The 23189-nt window shown below is 41.9% G+C and overlaps 1 protein-coding gene across 2 annotated transcripts in view; it reads right to left on the bottom strand.

Annotated features, from left to right (window-relative positions):
- AASDHPPT (aminoadipate-semialdehyde dehydrogenase-phosphopantetheinyl transferase) overlaps window positions 1-22967 on the bottom strand; it is a 71515-nt gene extending 48548 nt beyond the window's left edge. For both annotated transcript variants that reach the window (XM_073613125.1, XM_073613126.1), the window contains exons 1-2: window positions 22691-22967; window positions 17116-17335 (exon numbers count right to left, since the gene is read on the bottom strand). In XM_073613125.1, coding sequence (XP_073469226.1) covers window positions 17116-17335; window positions 22691-22864 — 394 coding nt within the window. In that variant the 5' untranslated portion in view covers window positions 22865-22967. The remainder of the gene's footprint in view (window positions 1-17115; window positions 17336-22690) is intronic.
- Between the last annotated feature and the right edge of the window lie 222 nt (window positions 22968-23189).

Genomic DNA, 23189 nt, shown 5'->3' with positions numbered 1-23189 from the left:
ATTGGTGTATGCCAAAACTTACCTGAGGAAGCCAAAATCCTTTTGGGAGAATATGCTGAGGACAGACGAAACAAAATTATAGCTTTTTGGTAAAGCCCATCATTCTACAGTTTTCAGCTCCTGCAGTCACACATGGTGGAGGTTCACTGATGTTTTGGGGTTGCTTCAGGCGCTGGATGTCTTGAGCGTGTGCATGGCATTATAAAATCTGAAGACTACCAAAAAATTCTGGGGTGCAATGTAGGGTCCAGTGTCAGAAAGTTGGGTCTCCGTCAGAGGTCATGGGTCTTACAGCAGTACAATGACCCAAAGCACACATCAAAAAGCACCCAGAAATGGTTTAAAGGGATACTTACGCCTTGGCTTTTTTTGTTCAAAAATAACAAACATGTTATACTTAGCTGCTCTGTGCAGTGGTTTTGCACAAAGCAGCCCAGATCCTCCTCTTTTTGGGTGCCTCGCTTACGCTCCTGGCGCCTTCATCCTGCTGAGTGTCCCCACAGTAAGCAGTTTGCTACGGGGGCACCCGAGAGGCTGCTCTTTGTTTCACGAAAGCCTTGGCTTTCCGGGACTCTGCCTGTTGATTGGCTGAGACACACAGCGGGTGCCATTGGCTCCCGCTGCTGTCAATCAAAGTCAGTGAGCTAATGAGGAGAGAGAGGGGGCAGGGCCAAGCCACGGCTCCATGTCTGAATGAGCCAATGGCACCCGCTGTGTGTCTCAGCCAATCAACAGGCAGAGTCCCGGACAGCCAAGGATTTTGTGAATCATCGCTGGATTAAGCGGGGACTCAACCATTAGGGGGGCTGCTGCACACTGAAGATTTTTTATCTTAATGCATAGAATGCATTAAGATAAAAAAACCTTCTGACTTTACAACCACATTGAGACAAAGTGCTGGAGAGTACTGAACAGGCCAGCAATGAGTCCAAATCTAAAGCCCATAGAGTACCTGTGGAGAGATCTCAAAGCAGCAGTTGGGAAAAGGAACCCTTCCAATCTGAGAGACCTGGAGCAGTTGGCGAAAGAAGAGTGGTCAAAGATTCCAGTAGAGAGGTATTAAAGGAAGCAATTGATTTGTTATTTTTTCCAAGGAGTGTGCTACCAAATATTAAAGTGTAAGTCCACCCTAAAACTAAAATCCCCACATCTGCAGACATCTACAATGTAGCACTAACCCCGTAAAGAAGAAATCAGTATACATACCTTTTTTGAAGCCCATCCAATCTCCAGCAGTGGAAGCTCTGCAGAAGGCATGGCTGTGAAATGGATGGGAAGTGATGTCACCTATAGACTAACAATGGGGCTTCTGTTGTTGGCTGTGTCCTCTGCACCCGCCTCCATAGCGAAGCCGCAGAGGACAGCCCAGCGTGGGATCAGGTCGAAACGGCTTAAAAAAAAAAGGTATGTATACCAGGGTTAGATAGGTTAGTTTTAGATTGCAGATGTCTGTAGATGCAAGGATTTTTGTTTTAGGGTGGACATATCCTTTAAATTCAGGGTGCCAATAATTTTTTCCAGTCCATTTTAGGAGTTGGAATGTGTTAGATTTGGCTTTTTGTTTCTCCACTTTGTGTCATACCAATACAAACAAAATACATTTTAACATGAGAATGCCTAAACATTTGTAATTGCAACAATTTTCTGGAAGAAGTGGTGCATTATCTGGCAAATGCAGGGGTGCCAATATTTTGGGCCATGACTGTGTATATATATATATATATATATATATATATATATATATATATATATATATATATATATATATATATATATATATATATTTTTTTTTTTTACTGGGGTAATCTCTTTCACAGGTTTATGTAATGCCTCGTACACACAATCAGATGACAAAAACAGCGCCAAAGGGGCAAACACGAATACTTAATACTTCTTGTATGATACTAAATCACGCGATTTTCATTAAATCAGTACAGTAGTCGTCGGAAAGAAAAATCGGAAGACCAAGAGCACATGCTCAGAAACAGAAGAATACAATACAATACAATACATTCCATCACTTCCGAAGTTGTATTCTGTTGTGTGAGAATTTTCGTAACCTCTTCATTTTTGATATGGGACTAGCATGCAACAAAAAAAACACCATTCACCCAATAATGTCATTGTGTGTACTAGATTTAAGAAACCTTTGTTCCCATAGTTCTCCTTTAAATGTAACATACAGCAATGTAGCTGTGACTTGTGAATTCCAATGCAGTCGCAGGCTTCACAGTGAATTAAGCCTTCAGAGACAAAGCTGAACCACTAGACACAAACTCCCTCTTCACGCACACAAGCCATAAATTATGTCTATTAAATATATTACAATGTCCCGCTAGGAGGAAGGAGATTGCTATTTTTGACTACTGACGTCACTTGCAATGCTTGGAGGCTGAACTGAATCGATAATCATTTTAACAGTTCTGTGCTCTGACTGCAGAAAAGGAATAAGAGAAATAAGAGAATAGCAGTAAAGATGTCTCCAGGTCTTGCATAACAATAGCGTACTATGTAGGCCGACAAATACTGATCGCTTCTGAAAATGTAGATTTGGTGGCTTCAGTACTTTGCGAGTCATTGGACAAATATGCAGATCAGCTACTCTGACTTCTCTGGATGCATGCTTGATTCAGGCCAGGAACTTTATCCACAACAACTTTGTAAAAGATTATGTTTTTTTAAGCAAGGAACATACATTCTATATTAAAGTGGAGTTCCACCCAAAAGTGGAACTTCCACTCATTAGATTCCTCCCCCCCTCCGGTGACACAGTTGGCACCTTTCAGGGGGGAGGGGGGTACAGATACCTGTATATTACAGGTATCTGTACCCACTTCCGGCGTAGATAGCCGCAGAATCTGCGGGTATTTACGCCACATCCTGTTCCCCCAACCGCTGCCTGCTGGGAAACACACGGGTCCCAGAGGCAGCAGGGACCATTCGTATTGCGCTGCGCGACTCGCGCATGCGCAGTAGGGAACCGGGAAGTGAAGCCGCACGGCTTCACTTCCTGATTCCCTTACCGAAGATGGAGGCGGCAGCACCCGAGGACGGAGAGACGCTTCGGCCTCGGGTGCCGACATCGCGGGCGCCCTGGACAGGTAAGTGTCCATGTTTTAAAAGTCAGCAGCTGCAGTATTTGTAGCTGCTGACTTTTAAAAAAATTTTTTTCGGTGCCGCTCCGCTTTAAGAATTATGCTACCAAAATTAGTGTGTGCTGTAAATTGCCTCCAGCATTTCTCCTGTTTCTTCTTGCTGGAGGCTGCCATTTTCCTGAAGCCCAGAGCCCCTGAACAGCAGTGAATCATAAAAGCAGAACTAAACCCATCAATTTAACAAAAAAAGTAGTCAGTTTAAAGAAAATAACATTCCTGGAATGTCAGGATTGCTGTGTCACATTTGCTTGTGTCCTCAACCAAACTTTCAAACCATCCAATGGCTGGTGTCATAACTGATCACATGTGCAGCAACATGGCAGTTGCAGATTAAACAGAAGCAGCTTCCTTGGCTGTAAAGGATAGCAGGGTTTATTTCTGCTTTAACCACTTCACGCCCAAGGTACGTCATATGACGTCATGGACTTTGAGTGGTGATATATGAATGATGCCTGCAGGTAAAGGCATCATTCAGCTATCAAAAAGAAAAAAAAACTAATGCGCAAAACCAAACTCGTTCAAATATAAAAAATAAGAATATGAGAAGCTGCCAACAATATATATATATATATACACAGAAATAGATAAATACAAAGGTATATAGCCACATAACTTTGTATTTATTTATCATTCAGATATCGTTTCTTTCGGCCGGCGATTCTGTGCACCGTAATTACAATCATAGCGGCAGTTCAGCTGCTCGATCGTTCTTACAGGCGGGAGGGGGGGGGGGTACGTCCCTTCCCACTGCCTGTAAGAACGATCAAGCAGCTGAATTGCCGCTATGGGACTGGTGCTTTTTCAGTGCTCTTCTGGTCTCACCCATGCCACCAGCGAGCCGGAGAATGAATCGGTCGCCGCTGGAAGTTGCGCATAGAGATTTCCGGTGAACAGATGGTCCCCAGTCATCTGAATGACCCTCAAAGGCCCGGGCGCGGCGTTATGATGTCACGTCTGGGCCGGTGGATGTAAACAAAGCCAAGGACGCGGCTGGAAAGGCTGAGAGAGTTCATTTTTTTTTTAATCTCAGCCTTTCCAGCCTGGAGGAGAGATGTGGGGTCTTATTGACTCCCACTTCCTCCCGGCGCACCGCGGCCCCGGAAGCAAGTTCACCTCTCCCCCCTCCCTCTCGGCAATCATCTGGGACACGTCACAGGTCCCAGATAATTGCCTGGCCAGTCACGGCGTGCGGCTCGCTCATGCGCAGTGCGTGCCCGGCTGTGAAGCCATAGCCGGGCGCCCACAGTGACAATGCCAGCACCGCAGAGAGGAGGGGGAGGCAAGCGGGGCTTCATTCCCCCGCATCGCTGGACCCTGGGACAGGTAAGTGTCTGATTATTAAAAGTCAGTAGCTGCAGTATTTGTAGCTGCTGACTTTTATTTATTTATTTTTTTTTTTAAGCGGAACTCCGCTTTAATCAGTACAGTTGTCGTCCAAAAATACAATACAAATACACTACAACACATGACATCACTTTTGATTTATTATTCTGTCGTATGAGAATTTTCATACATTTTAGTAAACTCTTCAGGTTCCACACACCACTAGCATGCAAAAAAAAAAAGAAACGGATGATCTGTCGTCCGATTTTAGGATCGTGTGTACGGGGCATAACTCTAAAAACATGTAACCTGTAAAAAATGTTAAAGCGTCGCCTATGGAGATTTTTAAGTACCGAAGTTTGGTGCCATTCCACATGTGTGCGTAATTTTAAAACATGGCATGTTAGATATCTGTTTACTCGGCGTAAGATCATCTTTCACATTATACAAAAAAATTGGGCTAACTTTACTGTTTTGTTTTATTTTAATTCATGAAACTTTTTTTTTTCCAAAAAAAAAACGCATTTGAAAAATTGCTGTGCAAATACCGTCTGACATAAAACGTTGCAACGACCGCCATTTTATTTCTTAGGGTCTCTGCCAAAAAAACATATATAAATGTTTGGAGGTTCTGAGTAATTTTCTAGAAAAAAAAAAATGATGATTTTTACATGTAGGAGCATAGAGCCAGAATTGGCCCGCATAGGAAGTGGTTAAAGTGGAAGTAAACCCTCCTATCTTCAACTGTCATGATGCTGCACATGTGATCAGTTATGACACCAGCCATTTGATGGTTTGACAGTTTGGTTGAGAGCACAACCAATGTGACAGTTACATTTCCGGCACTTCCCGGGAAGGTAACTTTTTTTTTTAAACTGTTAAGCCTATGGATTTACTTCCGCTTTAAAGCTGTCAAGCTGATCGGCCTCTACAAACTCGATAGTGCCTAAAAATGGAGCATGTGCAGAGCAGAGTGTGACAGTGTACTACTGGATTTTATACACTATAGGCACTTATTTGTAATGTTTTACATAGCTATACATGCAAAAGGGGCCAGCCTGAAGAGATCTAGCAGAATTTAAAGTGGAGTTCAACTCAAAAGTGGAACTTCTGCTTATCCGTCTCCTGTTTTTGACAAGTACCCCTTCCCCACTTCCGGAGACGGTGTCTTGCCGAGAAAGTTCCCTCGGCGGGTAAGGACCCCCCTGTACTTCGCAGGCGCATCACCTGCTCAGTGCGAACTACTATCAGCCGCCGGAGATAGCCGAAGCTCAAAATGTTCAATCAGCTGTACACGGCACCTGTGCCCTAGGTCCAGGTTTCTTCTCCACCATCCAAGTGGACCTAGAGGGGGAATAAAAAAGAGCCGAGCGAAGCGTGGCGAGCGAAGCGAGCCCGCTAGGGGCCCTCTTACAGGCGCCGTGTACAGCTAATTTTCCCCTTTTCACCTTCGGCTATTTGCGGCGGATCCTACTGCGCCGGCGCTGCGCTGGCGCAGTAGAGGGGGTTCCTTATCTGCCGAGCGGAACTTTGTCGGCAGAACAACGTCACCGTCCCTAGGAAGTTCGCCTCCTCCTCCTCCTTTCTCCGCCGCCGGGCCAAATACAAAGTGCAGCACGCTTCGCTCATGCGCAGTAGAGAACCAGCTGTGAAGACGAAAGGCTTCACTGCCGGTTTCCCTTACCATGAATCGCGGCGGCAACACCCGACAGCCGATCCGAAGATCGGCTGGGGTGCCAACATCGCAGGAACCCTGGACAGGTAAGGGTCCATATATTAAAAGGCGGCAGCTACAGTATTTCAGTAGTTCAATCTTATTTTATTAGAAGGTAAAGCAAGATAGGACATAGCTACAAGATACAATTGTGTGGTCATATATAAGTATTGTATAAAGGAAAACAGATACAAAAAAGTTGGTCTTAGACTCTTTGAGTCCGGATTGGCACTTTGATTGCTAAGACAGTATGTCAACTGGTTTAGGGGTTAAAGAGGAACTTCACCCCCTCCCCCTTAACTTTTTCCCTATGTTATCCACTAAAAACGTAATTGCATGCCCAGCAGATCCAGCAGTGTCCTGTAGAGATCCGCTGTTCTGCAGCTGCATACCCTGTCCTGTGCTGTCATCTTTTTTCTACAATCATCGGGAGATGGCTCTCTCTTCTGGTTTTTGCAATAGCCGCCCCCCCCCCCCCCCCCCCGATAACGAGCATGTGCCACATCATCTGGGGCCTGGCTGCAAAAACCAGGAAAAGACCACTAACCCCCCGACACTGCGCAATTGCTCTGAAGCCTGCTGGGGTTCAAGACTAAGTATCCCAGGAGGATGCAATCAGCAGGGTGTACAACATTCTTGCTTAGGTGAGAAAACTGGAAGTGTCTGTTTTTAAGTTGTTAGTGAGAATTCTCGCCTGTGACAAGATTACCAGAGCAAAATGGGCCTAACAGCAGGACAATGACCCCAAACATACAGCCAATGTCATCTATCTTCAGCGTAAAGAACAAAGAGTCCTAAAAGTGATGGTTTGGCCACCACAGAGCCCTGATCTCAACTCAGTAGGAAACTGGCTGTGAAGCCAGAGGGCTTCGCTGCCGGTTTGCCTTAGCCAAGATGCTGGCGCTTGCACACAAATCGGCTTGGGTAAGGACATCACTGGATTCCCAGAGAAATAAGTGTCCTTTATATTAAAAGCCAACAGCTACAGTATTAGTAGCTGCTAGAGCTGCACGATTAATCGTTAAAAAATCACAATCTCAAATCAACCCCCCCCACGATCTTAACCCAGCATTTCCCTGATTCATACAGAGCAGAGCCGTTCTCTACTCACTCAGAGCTGTCAAAAAAAGCCAGCAAAGGTTTATAAACATTGTTTATAGTTATCTCCCAGTGCTGACAAAGTATCTTTTGGTTCTTTTAGATCAAAGGGAAGAACTTCAGTCTATAAATGAGGTCAGTTTAAAGGGTAAGTTCACCTTACAGAAAAATCTGTAAGGTGAACTTACACTGGACCCCCTCCCCATCCCCCCCGTCCAGCCGACTGGAATCCGGTGATCACCCACTCTGACACATCGTACAGCCGATTTACCGGTCCGGGGATTAGAAATCCCCTTGGCTTAATCTCCTAAACGTACCTCGTAAAATACGTATAGGAGGCATTCTAATTGGTCGGTGCCATCAACCAATCAGAAACCCCGTAGCCCGTCCTGTCAGCGCTAGAGAAGAGGCGAGAAAGCTGCAGGATTTCAAATCCCCAGACCGGTAAAGCAGCTATCCGATGTGTTAGAACGGGTGATCGCGGGACTCCAGGTCAGCGGGACCGGGTGCGATGGGGAGGGTGTCCAGTGTAAGTTCACCTTACAGATTTTCTGTAAAGGTGAACTTACACTTTAACTTCCCTGGCGGTATTCCCGAGTCTGGCTCGGGGTGGATTTTCAATACCAAAAGCGGTAACCCAGAGGCAGACTCAGGATCGCATCGCAGGATCTTTGTAGATGTTACTTACCTTGTCCCCTGGATCCTGTGATGTCTCCCTGCTGTGATCTGCGAGCCGCTGTGTCTCGCTCGATTCACAGTGCCGGGCTCCATTCCCTGCGAGTGCTGTGTCGCACGGGGATGGAGTTTGGCGTCAAATTCAAAAAGTAAAAAACACAGTATAGATACAGTATACTGTAATCTTACAGATTACAGTACTGTATCAAATAATTACACATCCCCTTTGTCCCTAGTGGTTTCTCCAGTATATTGCATGCAGTTTTATATTATAAATACTGTTCTTTCTGACAGGAAACTGGAGATTGTCCATGGCAGCCAAAAAATGTCCGTTTACGTCAAAAGTGCTTTTAGACCAGCTAGAAAACAGAGATAATAAATTAGAGTCACTCGCAGAATTGAGCGATAGTGATTTGTGGGGAGATCCGTCATCAAACACTGAAAGTAACGAAAGCGACAATTCTGCGACTGAGCAAATTTCAGTGTTTTTGATTTGATTACATTATTGAATAATTTTTAGAGGTCGACCGATATGGGTTTTTCTCTGGCCGATGCCGATATTTAGAAATCGCGGTGGCCGATGGCTGATATGTGATGCCGATTTTTTTGGGCCGATATATTAGGCCAAATTTTTTTTTTTCCCTTCATCTCATAAAATCTAACAGTTAGACCCCTTTCACACTGGGGCGTTTTTCAGGCACTTTTGGGCTAAAAATAAAGTGCCTGTAAAGTGCCTGTAAAACGGCTCCCCTGCAGTCTCAGTGTGATATCCTGAGTACTTTCACACTGAGGCGATGCGCTGGCAGGATGTTAAAAAAAAGTCTGCAAGCGGCATCTTTGGAGCGGTGTATACCTCTCCTCCACCACTCCCGTCCATTGAAATGAATGTGCACCGCTGCCGAAGCACCTGCAAAGCATTTCGGCAGCAGCGATTCAGGGGCGCATTTAACCCCTTCCTCGGCTGCCAGCTGGGTTATAAGCGCCCTGCTGGCAGCCGAATAGCGCCGCTAAAATGACGGTAAAGCGCCGCTAAAACTAGCAGCGTTTTACCATCAACGCATGCCTGCTCCAGTGTGAAGGCAACCTTAAGTGATACAGAAAATTTTTTACATTTAAACATTTATTAAACAAAACAAACCTCCAATCAGTTCACTTGTATGTAGAATTTAGATTAAAAAAAAAAATAAAAAAAACTATATCTTAAATATTAAATACACAAAAACAGGTAATCAAAACTTTTGGATGAAAAAAAAATGGGCTAACTTTACTGCTTAGTTTTTTTTTTTTAATTTATTAGTGTATTTTTTGAAAAAATATTGCGTTTGAAAGACCGCTGCGCAAATACCGTGTGACATAAAATATTGCAACAACCGCTATTTTATTCCCTAGGGTCTCTGCTAAAAAAAATATAATGTTTGGGGGTTCTAAGTGATTTTCTTGCAGAAAATACTGGATTTTTACTTGTAAGCAACAAATGTCAGAAAAGATTTAGTCTTTAAAGCGGGGGTCCACCTATCTATTGTTTTTTTTTTTTTTTTGAGTTCATTCACAAACTTTTCTTCTCAGCATTACATACTCACATATTGTGTGTAATATGTCCGCCTGTGTCAGATTTCGTCGGAAAGAATAACTTATATTATTCACTGCAGGCGGTTTCCATCTTCATTGTGGGCATTTGAAGCCCACAAGCATTTATTTCCTGGATGTGGTGAATGCTGTGCTCCCAGCATTCACCGCTCGTTCCCGCACATGCTCAGTGGCATCCTGGGAAGCCTGAGACTAGCTCCCAGGAGTCTGGGTGAGGCTAGAAACACGCCTACTCCCACGGGAGGAGAACCAGGAAGTGCAAAGAAGAATAGAAAAACAAAAGGTAATTACGGCGATTTAAATTTATTTAAACGGCATGTCAGCATCTAGGCAAGGAAGAGAATACATACAGATATTGTTCAAAATTTGGGTGGAACTCCGCTTTAAATGGTTAAACTGAGAACTTCTCCACATGGAGCTCAGTTCATTCATAAGTGTAAACATTGTATCCTTCAGGTTCTTTTTATCAGATTTGGCAGGCTGCCCAGAGGAGGAGAGAAGTAGCTTCACAGAAGATTACAGGCAACTTGTGTTGACTTCTATTACAGAAGTCATTTGCAAGTCCGCTGATATCGGCCTTTTTTATCAGCACAATCCGCCGATGCCAATTAAGTAAAAAACACCAAATATCAGCCGATATATCGGTCGACCTCTAATAATTTTTATTATTATTATATTATTTGTTATAATTATTTATAGTTATTTATTATATTATAATTTTTTATTTCGTTTTTCAAACTTTATCATACCCGGGATGTCTACTAGACTCTTGTTTAAGTGTGTTATTCCTAAGAATTACAGGCCTACAATATAAAACGCCAAATTTCCGTGCAAAATAATTGTACCGCTTTCAGCATTAAAAATCTGAAATAATCATACCGCCAGGGAGGTTAACCACTTAAAGACTAAACCTTTTTCTGACACTTGCTGCTCACAAGTTAAAATCTGTATTTCTTGCTAGAAATTTACTTAGAACCTCCAAATATATATCTATATCTATATATATATCTAGAGATATAGAGATAGATAGATATAGAGATAGATAGATAGATAGATAGATAGATAGATAGATAGATAGATAGATAGATAGATAGATAGATAGATAGATAGATAGATAGATAGATAGATAGATATTTTTTTTTTTAGCAGAGACCCTAGAGAATAAAATGCCGGTTGTTGCAATATTTTATGTCACACTGTATTTGCACAGCTGTCTTTAAAAACGCAATTTTTTGGGAAAAAATTCACTTCAATTAATAAATAAAAAAAAACAAACAGTAAAGTTAGCCCAATTTTTTTTTTGTAGAATGTGAAAGATCATGTTACGTTGCGAGAATCGTGATCTTTATTCTAAGCAAAAAAAATTGTGATTCTTATTTTAGCCAGAATCGTGCAGCTCTAGTAGCTGCTGACTAATTTTTTTGGGGGGGAGACCGGAGCTCCTCTTTAATTCCTAGGCGAATAATTCAGTGTTCTTCGCCCCCCCCCCCCCCCCCACCCCCCGCCTTCCTTCTACACAGCATTCCATCTAGTGCACTTTATATATTAAGCTGGACACTGCCTTTAACAGCAACTCGCATAGCTGTGAAAATAGACGACCTAAGAAATAAAAGCGGAATATGGCACCATATTTTTTCTGATCCCTCTGGAAGATCCAAGGAATGGAGGTTTGAATAATTAATAAAAAGGATGTCATAGATCATCTGGGTGCTTATACCGGTACAATGAAGATGAAAATGTCAGCTCAGAAAAGGTGCTACAAAAGTTAAAGAGGGCAGAGCAAAATTATTTCCAAAATAAAAGATGTCACTGTGATGAATTGCTGCAATTTATTCTTAGCTGGAACATTTTAGTGATGCAGACAGTGAGGAACGTTCTGGCTTAGCGTGTGAAAAGATCAATTTTAAGTGAAAATTCTGAGCTCCTTTTTTCCCCCATCAATGACTGTTCTATTACTGTGCATAAAGTTATTCCAAAATGAATAACTCAAAAGAAACTGAAAAAAAAGAACACTAGAACTGTCAGAAACACTGGAGGTTTGTGACTACCCAAAGCTGACACATTAGGTGTGTAGAGCTGAATTATTATTATTATTTTTTTTTCCCATAAGGCCTTGTTTCCCTGATTTTCACCCGGTGATCCTACCGGTAACACACTTCCTGTCCTAAGGGGACACTGCTCAATCACTGCAGGAGCTGCGTTGTCACCCTAGGCTGCCCTATTGATTTGGACTACAGAATACCTCCCTCATCATGTCCATAATATAGTTAGGTTAAATATACTAACAAAGCATATCTGTCCAACAGTTCATTCAGCCAGAAATCCTGTGAGCTAATGACTTCCTGTGCTCTCTGCCCCTGGACTGTTATCAGTTAGAATTGCTCCCTGCTATCTCCATTTACTTGCAAACTCCTCATCCTGTTATGGAGAAGAGAAGGTTTTTTTTTTGTAGTTCTAACACACTCCCTGTCCTAGGGTGACAACCAGTGGTGGCTGGTGCTCCATTTTGGGGGGGGGGGGGCAGCAACCCCTCTCCCCTTCCCCTGCCGCCGGGTCCAGACTTACCCCATCCACGATCGTGGCTTCTCCTCCTTCATGGCCACCCTGAAGTTCATGCACAGCAGATGGATGAAACAGTAGGAGAGCAGCCAGGAGGACAGAGCCAGGCCGTGGCACGCTCCAACCACAGAAATCGCCATCTTTCTACTCCCAGCTGAGCTGCACGGCAACTCTGCCTCTGCATGTCCCCGACAGAGACTGCGCGCTCATTGGCTGCTGCCAGATACCCCTGCCTCCTCCTTCCCCTCCGCTCCAACTACTGCCGCACACATCACACAAGTGGGTGAGCTCTGCACCCCGAGCTCACCCTTTTTTGAAGCCAATTAGAACCTCAGGCTCTAATCATGCGCTTCTAAAAAAACAAAAAAAAAAACCCAATTGAAATCCATGCATCTGGCACCCTGTATGTAGATTAGGGGCCAGGCGCATGAATCAGTGGGGCAGCGTCCATAATAAGCAGACCACTGGTGACAACATTGTTCAGTATGCTTGTCCCCCTAGGACAGGACGCGTGTAATGGCAGGATAACCAGGTTAAAATAAAGCAGCGGTGTCAAACTTAATTTCATTGTGGGCCACATCAGCATTACGAGGGCCAGTTGTAGGGCCAGTTGTATTTGTAAGGGCTCATATAAGGGCTAGTTTACACTTGCTTCAAAACAAGGCTTCGGACGGGCTTTGTTAAAGCTCTCCCGCCACGTCACTCGGGAGCCGATGCGCGTGCCCGGCGGCCACGATGTACGCCAGGCACCCGCAATTGCCGGTAAGAGAGCAGGGACGTGGATCTGAGTGTGTAAACACACAGATCCACGTCCTGTCAGGGGAGAGGAGACAGATCGTGTGTTCCCAGTACAGAGGAACACCGATCGGTCTCCTTCCCTTGTGAGTCCCCTCCCCCTACAGTTAGAATCACTCCCTAGGTAACACAGTTAACCCCTTGATCGCCCCCTAGTGTTAACCCCTTCCCTGCCAGTGACATTTATACAGTAATCAATGCATTTTTATAGTACTGATCACTGTATAAATGTGAATGGTCCCAAAATAGTGTCAAAAGTGTCCGATATGTCTGCCGCAATGTCACAGTCACGATAAAAATCGCAGATCGTCGCCATTACTAGTAAAAAAATTAATAAATAATAAAAATGCCATAAATCTATCCCCTATTTTATAGACGCTATAACTTTTGCGCAAACCAATCAATAAACGCTGATTGAGATTTTTTTTACCAAAAATATGTAAAAGAATACATATCAGCCTGAACTGAGGAAAAAATTTTCCTTTTTTTTTTTTTTTTTTTTAATTGGGATATTTATTATAGCAAAAAGTACAAAATATTGTGTTTTTTTCAAACTTGTCACTATTCTTTTGTTTATAGCGGAAGAAATAAAAATCGCAGAGGTGATCAAATACCACCAAAAGAAAGCTCTATTTGTGGGGGGAAAAAAATAGGGTACAGTGTTGCATGACCACGCAATTGTCAAAGTGCAACAGCGCTGAAAACTGAAAAATGGCCTGGACAGGAAGGGGATGAAAATGCCTGGTATTGAAGTGGTTAGAAGGAGTTTTTCACTTCCATAAAGAAGAGAAATACACTATATTGTCAAAAGTATTGGGACGCCTGCCTTTACACGCACATGAACTTTAATGGCATCCCAGTCTTAGTCCATAGGGTTCAATATTGAGTTGGCCCACCCTTTGCAGCTATAACAGCTTCAACTCTTCTGGGAAGGCTGTCCACAAGGTTTAGGGGAATGTTTGACCAGAAGCGCATTTGTGAGGTCAGGCACTGATGTGGACGAGAAGGCCTGGCTCGCAGTCTCACTCTAATATATATATATATATATATATATATATATATATATATATATATATATATATATATATATCTCTAATGTTTGGGGGTTCCAAGTAAGCAAAAAATATTGATTTTAACTTAAGAAAGAAGTGTCAGAAAAAGATTTAGACTTTAAGTGGTTAAACTTCCTGCATTTACAAGTTGTTTGAAGCTTGGCAGATTGCCCAGGTTATTTGTTTACACAGAGAAGTTTATCCCTTTGATCTAAGAAGGAAGTTAGATACAATGTTAGATACAATGTTTCTAAACTTGGCAGACTGCCTGGATGTTTTCTTTTGACAGCTGAGTGAGCAGATAATCTCTCCACTTGTTTATATGAAAGAATCTTCAAACTCAGCAGGAGAGATCGTCAGGGGAGGTGAATCGAGATCACGATTTTTTAACGATTAATTGTGCAGCTCTACCTCACATGTGTGATTTGAACCCTGTTTACATATGTGGGCGTGAATTACGTATGCGTTCAGTTTTGTGCACGAGCACCAGGGGGGGGGGGGTTTGGTGCGCTTTACTTTTTTTTTTTTCATTGTTTACTTTACTTTTATTTTGACACTTTCTCTTCAAAAAAAATTTTTTGATCACTTTTATTCCTATTACAAGGAATGTAATAGGAATAGCGCGTGACAGATCCTCTTTATGGAGAGATGTGGGGTCTATAAGACCCCACATCTCTCCTCTAGGCTGGAAAAACAGAGATAAAAACAAAAAAAACAATCTCGGAATTTCCAGCCGAGTCCCTGGCAATGTTTAATTCTGCCGGGCGGACGTGATGTCATAAGGTCACACCAGGGCTTCAGCAGAAGCACCCGCTGCCTATAAGAACGATCAAGCGGCTGAACTGCCACTTTGATTGTTTTACAGGCATCATTCAAATATCCCCACTCAAAGTCCAGGACGTCATATGAAGTCCTTGGGCATGAACTGGTTAACTTTGCATTCGCAGTGGTTCACAGAGGGCAGCGTGAACTGCCTGCAAGGGAAATGCGATGCAGGAATCTGCACTGGAATCGCGCTGGTTCAAACATCGCAATAGTGTGAAACTAGGCTTAAAAACCAACCCAATAGAGTGTGAACTGGGTTTATGCACTTCTGTATATTATCAACTTGCCAACCGAAATACGTATATATAGGTTGTGGTTTTCAAGTGGTTTACCGGGATTATGGCTGAAGAGATCATAACCCCAGTAACGTTTTTTTCAGCCGGCTGGCCGTTGTTTCACAGGCTTACCTTTTCTGCCAGTTCGCCTGAGAAACGATTCGATGGTGCAGCCAGCTGCTCCCATAAGCAATCAAAGTGTTAACACTCTTTGATCAACTCTATGGCCTTGAAGGACCAGAACGACTTCCAGTCCAGGCTGGAAGAAAATACTTTTTTTTTTAATTTTTAAAGCGAAAGATCAAAAAAACATTTTTATAAAATATTTTGCTTTTAAAAAGGTCAAAGATATTTGGGGTCTTATTCACCCCAGATCTCTCCATATCATCCTTATTTCTGTTAACAGGGATGTTTACATTCCTTGTAATAGGAATAAAAGTGATAAAAAAAGAAGACAGTGTAAAAATAAAAAGTAAAAGAAATAATAATTAAAAAAAATAATTAAAGGGCCCCATCCGTTTGTGCTTGCACGCAGAAAAGAACGCATACGCAAGTTGCGCACCCATATATAAAGGTATCGCCACAAACTTGGAGCCAGAGCAATAATTCTAGCGCTAGACTTCCTTTGTACCTCTAAACAGGTAACCTGTAAGGAAGCGCCGCCTTTGGAGATTTTTAAGTACCGTAGTTTGGCGCCATTCCACGAGCGTGCACAATTTTAAAGTGTGACATGTTAGGTATCTATTTACTCAGTGCAACATCATCTTTCACATTATACAAAAAAAATGGGGTAACTATCGTGTTTTTATTTTTTTTTTATTCATTTATGTGTATTTTTTTCCCAAATAATGCGTTTGCTAAACCGTTGCACAAATACCGCGTGACATAAAAAATTCCAATGATTGCCATTTTATTGTCTAGGGTCTCTGCTAATAATAATAAAATAATAATAATAATAATAATAATAATAATAATATGTTTGGGGGTTATACGTAATTTTTCTTGCAAAAAAATACGGATTTAAAACGTATAAAAAAAAAGTGCCAGAAAAAGCCTGGTCAGCAAGTGGTTAAGCACGGATTAAATGGAAAAGGACTAATTATAGTTTTTGATTTTATGTGATATCTGTAGTTGTATTAGGTGGATAGGTGTAATTTTTATCACTGCACTTAAAGGGATCAATGTTTTTTTTTTTTTTTTTTTATAATGCTTCTCTTATAACAATACAGACACAGAATACGAGGTTATATAGTAGGCTGACCCTCCTACTAACCTGTCCGATATAGGAAGTAATTGGAGTGACTTTTCTCAGTATGGGACAGAACAGGAGAAGGTAAATACCTGGAGTAAATGGAGTTCAATTTTAGACACATTCAATGCAAACAGAGGTCAGTGTTTAAAGCGTAACTCCACTTTTGTTGAGAAATAAACATTCCCCTCTGGGTGATCTATGTACATTACAAGGATTATAACAACCTTTGTTGTAGATTCCTACCTTTTGTTATTCTGAAGAAATCACGGTTTGTTCCTTTGGGCCGAGTGGGTCTAATGGGAGTGATTTCATAATTATCAGTCAGCTGTGCTGCTGCACGGCTCTAATGAGGAAAGCTGCAGGGCCTGCATCCCTTTAGACGTGTTGCTATTGGGAGTATCTCACCAAAAATGACATTTTTGTTGCAGGGGATGCCTGAAATCTGACTTGTATCTTAAGCAGACTTCTGGGAAAATCAGTGAGCCAATCACACAAGCCGAAAATGATGTTTCTGGGGGTGGTCAGTACACATTCTGTGTACAGAACAACTCTGGGTAGCCATATTGCATTTTTAGGAAATTAGAGGGTCTGCAGATTGAAAAGGAAAGGTATTTTTTAATAACATTTAATTACAACATGACTTGTGTCGCAATTGTATACGCTATATTATTTTTTCTTTGCTATTTTTTTTCCCAAGAAATTGGAGTTACCCTTTAACAACGGACTAGCAATACTCAGCTTAAAGCTATGCAATATTAAAACGTATGATAGCTGACAGAGTAGAATCAGTGTAATTCCATCATACCTGGGAAGTCTGTCTTCATGATATCAACTCCAACCTGTAGCTCAGGCTCAGCAGCAAGGACAGCGTAATCTCCTTGGTGGGAGACATTGAAGTTAAAGTTCTCATGAGAGACATTGTTGGCCAGGAACGGCTTTCCTTTTGCTGTTCTTTCCAGGTGTATCCTGTCCCAGGGTAAGTGAAGATTTTCTGCAATTAACTTTCTCATCAGAAGACGACCAGCCTACAAAAGAACAGATTATGAGCTCCTAAATGATATAAGATAGGCATCAAAAATATTCAAGCTGGACTCTAGTGAGGTATAAAAACACAAAAACAAATGAAAATACATCAACAAAACTCCTGGGGAATATCTCCTGAGCCTTGCTACTGTGGCTCCTTGGCCACTTTGCCAGCAAATCCCTGCTTTCAAAATGACAGTCAGGACTTGCTCAGACGGAGGCTCCTTACCACGTGATCAGCTGTGACCAATCGCAGCTGATCATCGTGTAAACCAGGAAGTGCCGGTAAACGGCTTTCCTCGGTTCGCACTGACAGGGAAAGCCAATCGGCGGCTCTCCCTGTCAGAAGGGGGGTCTGCGCTGATAATCAGCACATTGATTATTAGCACAGCCCCCATCAAAGGTGCTCACCACAGCTGCAAATCCGTGCCCATCAGCTGCCAGTCAGTGCCCACCACAGTGCCAATCAGTAACACCCGTCAGTACCTCATCATCAGTGCTGCCCATCAGTGCCACCAGTCAGTGCCAATCAGTGAAGGAGAAAACAAAATGTTATAACAGAAACAAAGAAAAACTTTTTTTTTTTTTCAAAAATTCCGGTCTTTTTTAGTTTGTTTAGCAAAAAATAAAAACCCCAGTGGCGATCAAATACCACCAAAAGAAAGCTCTATTTATGGGAAGAACATTAAAAATTTAGTTTGGGTACAGCAACGCATGACCGTGCAATTGTCATTCAAAGTGCGACAGCACTGAAAGCTGAAAATTGTCCTGGGCAGGAGGGGGAGTGCCCGGTAGGGGTGCAACGAATCAAAAAACTCACGGTTCGGATCGTTCCTCGGATCAGGAGTCACGGCTCGGATCATTTTTGGATCAACAAAAAAAAAAAAATCTCCCCCGCTGTAGTAATATCCACAATCTCCCCCACTGTAATATCCAAAATCTCCCCCACTGCTGTAATATCCACAGAGTCCCCCACTGTATATACAGTATGAGAATAGGAATTAGGAAGGAAGACTAGTGTTGTTTAGTCTAACCTTACAGAATAAAAGTCGCCAAGCCGGCCAGATCAGATCCACGAGTTAAGGGGTGATGACGTCAGCGCGCACCACCGCCGAGTGTACCAAGATGGCCCCCGCTCCGGAGCTAGGCCGAAGCCGCGGCCTTTCCTAAGGCAGCGGCGCGCTCCGCAGAGCGTATGTGTGCCGATCCGAACAGGTTGAACCGTTCAGATCACGAATCGGTGACGATCCGTTGCACCCCTAGTATTGGCAGGGTGTGACAGACCTAGCCGGGAGAGAGACGTTTGGAGGGGACTGAATGCTAGCCTCTTGCCGATCGATCGTGGGCCCTGGCATTTGGGGGAACGGTGCTCTTTGTGAGCTGTATGCCTGGGGACCCTTGAGGTGGTATTCGCCCAGGACACACAGATTCTGGGGACCCTGGGGTTGGTGTTACTTTGGATTCAGCTCCATGTCCCCCCAAGACACAAGACTCTGGGAACCCTTTATATGCCATATTAGAATAGTGACTGATTCATACCGTTGGGACTCCTACTGTTAAATGCTAATGTCATCAATTCCAGCTACCTGTCTGTTGTCTGCTAAAATGTGTATTGTAAATAAGTCTCTAGTATGGGATCTAAGAGTCATTAGATCCCCATTGTTGTTTGTGTTAATTAACTCTGCTATTGTGATAATGTTGATTGGGTTTTCTGAGCTACAAGACGGCCAGTCTGGCCTAAAGGTCATGTCTGAGTCATCTAGGCTGTCTAAAGAGATTAGTTAATTAGCCCATGTTAATTAGGTTTCTGGTCACAGGTGTATATTCAGAGTAATATGAGCAGGAGGTATACACCTCCTCTTTTATTGTATAAAAGAGCCTGTATTTTTCAATAAAAGAGATTCCTGGTTGAACTTACATACAGCCTGCCGTGTGTTTGTTCTGAGCTACACAACTGGATTAGAACGGCACATAGCTGTAGTTCTAGTCCTGGAGCATCGGATGACCGAACCATCAGATGTTGCGATCTGCAATCTGATTCTATAGAGCAGAAGAGTGTCAGGAGAGTGGAACCGAGCGAGCAGGGGCTCGTTACATAGGGTATGGCAGAGTATTGCAGGTTATTGGCAGAGTATTGGCAGAGTATTGCAGAGTTTTGGCAGAGTATTGCATAGTATGGCAGAGTATGGCAGAGTACTGCAGAGTACTGCAGAGTACTGCAGAGTTTTGTCAGAGTATTGCAGAGTATGGCAGAGTATGGAGGGATGATCAATGGATGTGACTGCAATTTCACAGAGCAGTGCTATGGGCACTACAGATCCAGCCCACAGCGCTGCTGCCATCCGATCTCTCCCCGTCAGTTGACGGAGCGATCACGTGGTAAACGGCCGCCTGGTGTACCAAGATGGCCGCCGCTCCGGAGCTAGGCCAAAGCCGCGGCCTTTCCTAAGGCCGAGGCAGCGGCGTGCTGCGCGGAGCGCATGTGTGCTGATCCGAACAGGTTGAACCCTTTGGATCACGGATCGGTGACGATCCGTTGCACCCCTAGTGCCCGGTACTGAAGTATTAAAAAAAAAAAAATCTGATTTTTTAAATTTTTATCAAATTTATTTTAATAAAATGCTTTTGGAGTAAAAATCTATCTAAAGATAGTTTTCTACTTAAGATACATTGATAATTTAGTTTATTCAGCTTGAAATGGAGCTTAGTTATGTAGCATGAGGCTGAATATTCTGCAATATTTACATTTTTGGTAAACTCATTCAATAAATCCAAGCTCTGCAAGCTGAGATAACATGCACTGCATTGATGTATTCACACAATTTCACAGTAACCATGAGATAAAACACAGTTCAGGAATATTGCTTTATCCCATTGATTTGCAAATCTATGTACACCACAAACTGTATGATTGAATCGGTTCTGATATCGCTTTTTTACTAACCCGACAGCTTATTATTCTAAATAGCAAACCTTCATTTTGTTTGCAAATATTAAAGATTCTAACTACCAGCAAGAATGAGTCCTTACATTGAAAGTCCTTAAATTAATCTATGAATATAAAATGTAATACATAACGTTATATTTATATATATATCATATAATATACCGTAATAAAAAAAAATACTATATAATCTATGAAAATAAATTATAATATATCACATAATATAATATAAATCATATCATATAATTTACAGTATATTTAAAAAAAAATTTACCATATTATATAAAATATACTCTATAAATATAATCTATGAATATAAAATATCACAATGTAAAATATTATAAAAACCATATAACATAATATACAATATAATCTCTAAGTATATAATAATATACAGTGAGGGAAAAAAAGTATTTGATCAAAGAAATGATCAGTCTATAATTTTAATGGTAGGTTTATTTTAACAGTGAGAGACAGAATAACAAGAAAAATATCCAGAAAAATGCATTTCAAAAAAATTATAAATTGATTTGTATTTTAATGAGTGAAATAAGTATTTGACCCCTTCATAAAACATGACTTAGTACTTGTTGGCAAAACCCTTGTTGGCACTCGCAGAGGTCAGACGTTTCTTGTAGTTGGCCACCAGGTTTGCACACATCTCTGGAGGGATTTTGTCCCACTCCTCATTGCAGATCCTCTCCAAGTCATTAAGGTTTCGAGGCTGACGTTTGGCAACTCGAACCTTCAGCTCCCTCCACATATTTTCTATGCAATTAAGGTCTGAGGACTGGCTAGGTCACTCCAGGACTTTAATGTGCTTCTTCTTGAGCCACTCCTTTGTTGCCTTGACCATGTTTTTTGGGTTATTGTCATGCAGGAATACCCATCCATTTTCAATGCCCTGGCTGAGGGAAGGAGGTTCTCACCCAAGATTTGATGGTACATGGCCTCGTTCATCGTCATAGGCAGCATTCCTCCTCCTCCAAACACAGCGAGTTGAGTTGATGCCAAAGAGCTCGATTTTGGTCTCATCTGACCACAACACTTTTACCCAGTTCTCCTCTAAATCATTCAGATGTTCATTAGCAAATATCATACAGACCTGTACATGTGCTTTCTTGAGCAGGAGGACCTTGCGAGAGCTGCAGGATTTCAGTCCTTCATGGCATAGTGTGTTACCAATTGTTTTCTAGGTGACTATGGTCCCAGCTGCCTTGAGATCATGGAGAAGATTCTCCCGTGTACTTCTGGGATAATTCCTCACCGTTCTCATGATCATTGGAACTCCATGAGGTGAGATCTTGCATGGAGCCCCAGACTGAGGGAGATTGACTGTATATTTGTGTTTCTTCCATTTGCGAATAATCGCTCCAACTGTTGTCACCCTCTCACCAAGCTGCTTGGTGATGATCTTGTAGCCCATTCCAGCTTTGTGTAGGTCTACAATCTTGTCCCTGACATCCATGGACAGCTCTTTGGTCTTGGCCCTGGTGGAGATATTGGAATCTGATTGATTGCTTCTGTGGACAGGTGTCTTTTATACAGGTAACAAGCTGAGATTAGGAGCACTCCCTTTAAGAGAGTGCTCCTAATCTCAGCTTGTTACCCGTATAGGAGCCAGAAATCTTGCTGATTGATAGGGGATCAAATACTTATATTACTCATTAAAATGCAAATCAATTTATAACTTTTTTGAAATGCGTTTTTCTGGATATTTGTGTTGTTACTCTGTCTCTCGCTGTTAAGCTAAACCTACCATTAAAATTATAGTCTGATCATTTTTTGTCAGTGGGCAAATGTACAAAATCAGCTGAGGATCAAATACTTTTTTCCCTCACTGTATATACCACATAATATATAAATATGTATTGAACTGTACTGTAATTGTGCTGTCCCCCCTCCCTGTAAAGCGCTGCATAAACTGTTGGCGCTATATAAATCGTGTATAATAATATTATTATTATTATAATAAATATGCAATAGAATAAACCATATAAATATATCATATAATCTAGGAATATAAAATATAAATATATCACATAATGTAATATATAAATAAATCATACAATATAATATATAAAGCTATAAATATACAATATAGTATATAATACAATAAAATACCTTATACAATATAATATAAAAATATACCGTATTATAAACCATTTTATAATATATCATATAATTTAAGAATATAAATCACATAATGTAATATATTATATAAATTAACCACACAACATAATATACAGTATATGATATAATCTATAAGTATTACAATATAATATACTCTATAACTATAGAAAGAATAAACCATTTAACATATTAATATACCATATAATATGATAATATACATAATATATAAAGTACAGTATTCCATTTACTATAGACTCTATGATCTGATCTCTAGGTATACCATGGCAGCCTTGGCGTCCCGTGTGAACATGAACTGTCCGATCCTCCTCCTCTCCTCAGGCTGAACACATCGAGTACAGAGCAGCCAATCGTCCCGGCCCGGCGCCCACCGAGCACACGGGAATGCCCACCTCACCCCCTCCATGGTGGGTACCAGCCGGCACACCGCCCGCATTCACCAGTTCATCGGCCCCCTCGGCTATCGCTTCTCAATTCTTTCACTCATTCCCCTCTAACAACAAACTTCCATCCTTTTCCCATTGGCTGCATACTTTGTGGAAGATGACATCGCAACAAAGTGTCTCCAGAGGAGAGGGTTTAGTTCACGTTTGCCGGCCATTTTCTTGAAGCCAAAATATATGACGTGAATAGCAGATATCACCAACAACATGGCTCCACTAGAGAAGACAGCGTCTTCCTGGATTATTGACCGATGTGTACATGCTTTTTTAAATGTTTAACCAAACTTTATTAGCACAACTGGAAATTTGTATAGAGAT

The sequence above is a fragment of the Aquarana catesbeiana genome, linkage group LG02 (genome assembly GCF_042186555.1).
Source record: "Aquarana catesbeiana isolate 2022-GZ linkage group LG02, ASM4218655v1, whole genome shotgun sequence".
Taxonomy (NCBI): Eukaryota; Metazoa; Chordata; class Amphibia; order Anura; family Ranidae; genus Aquarana; species Aquarana catesbeiana.
This window is presented reverse-complemented; position numbering and strand designations above follow the sequence as displayed.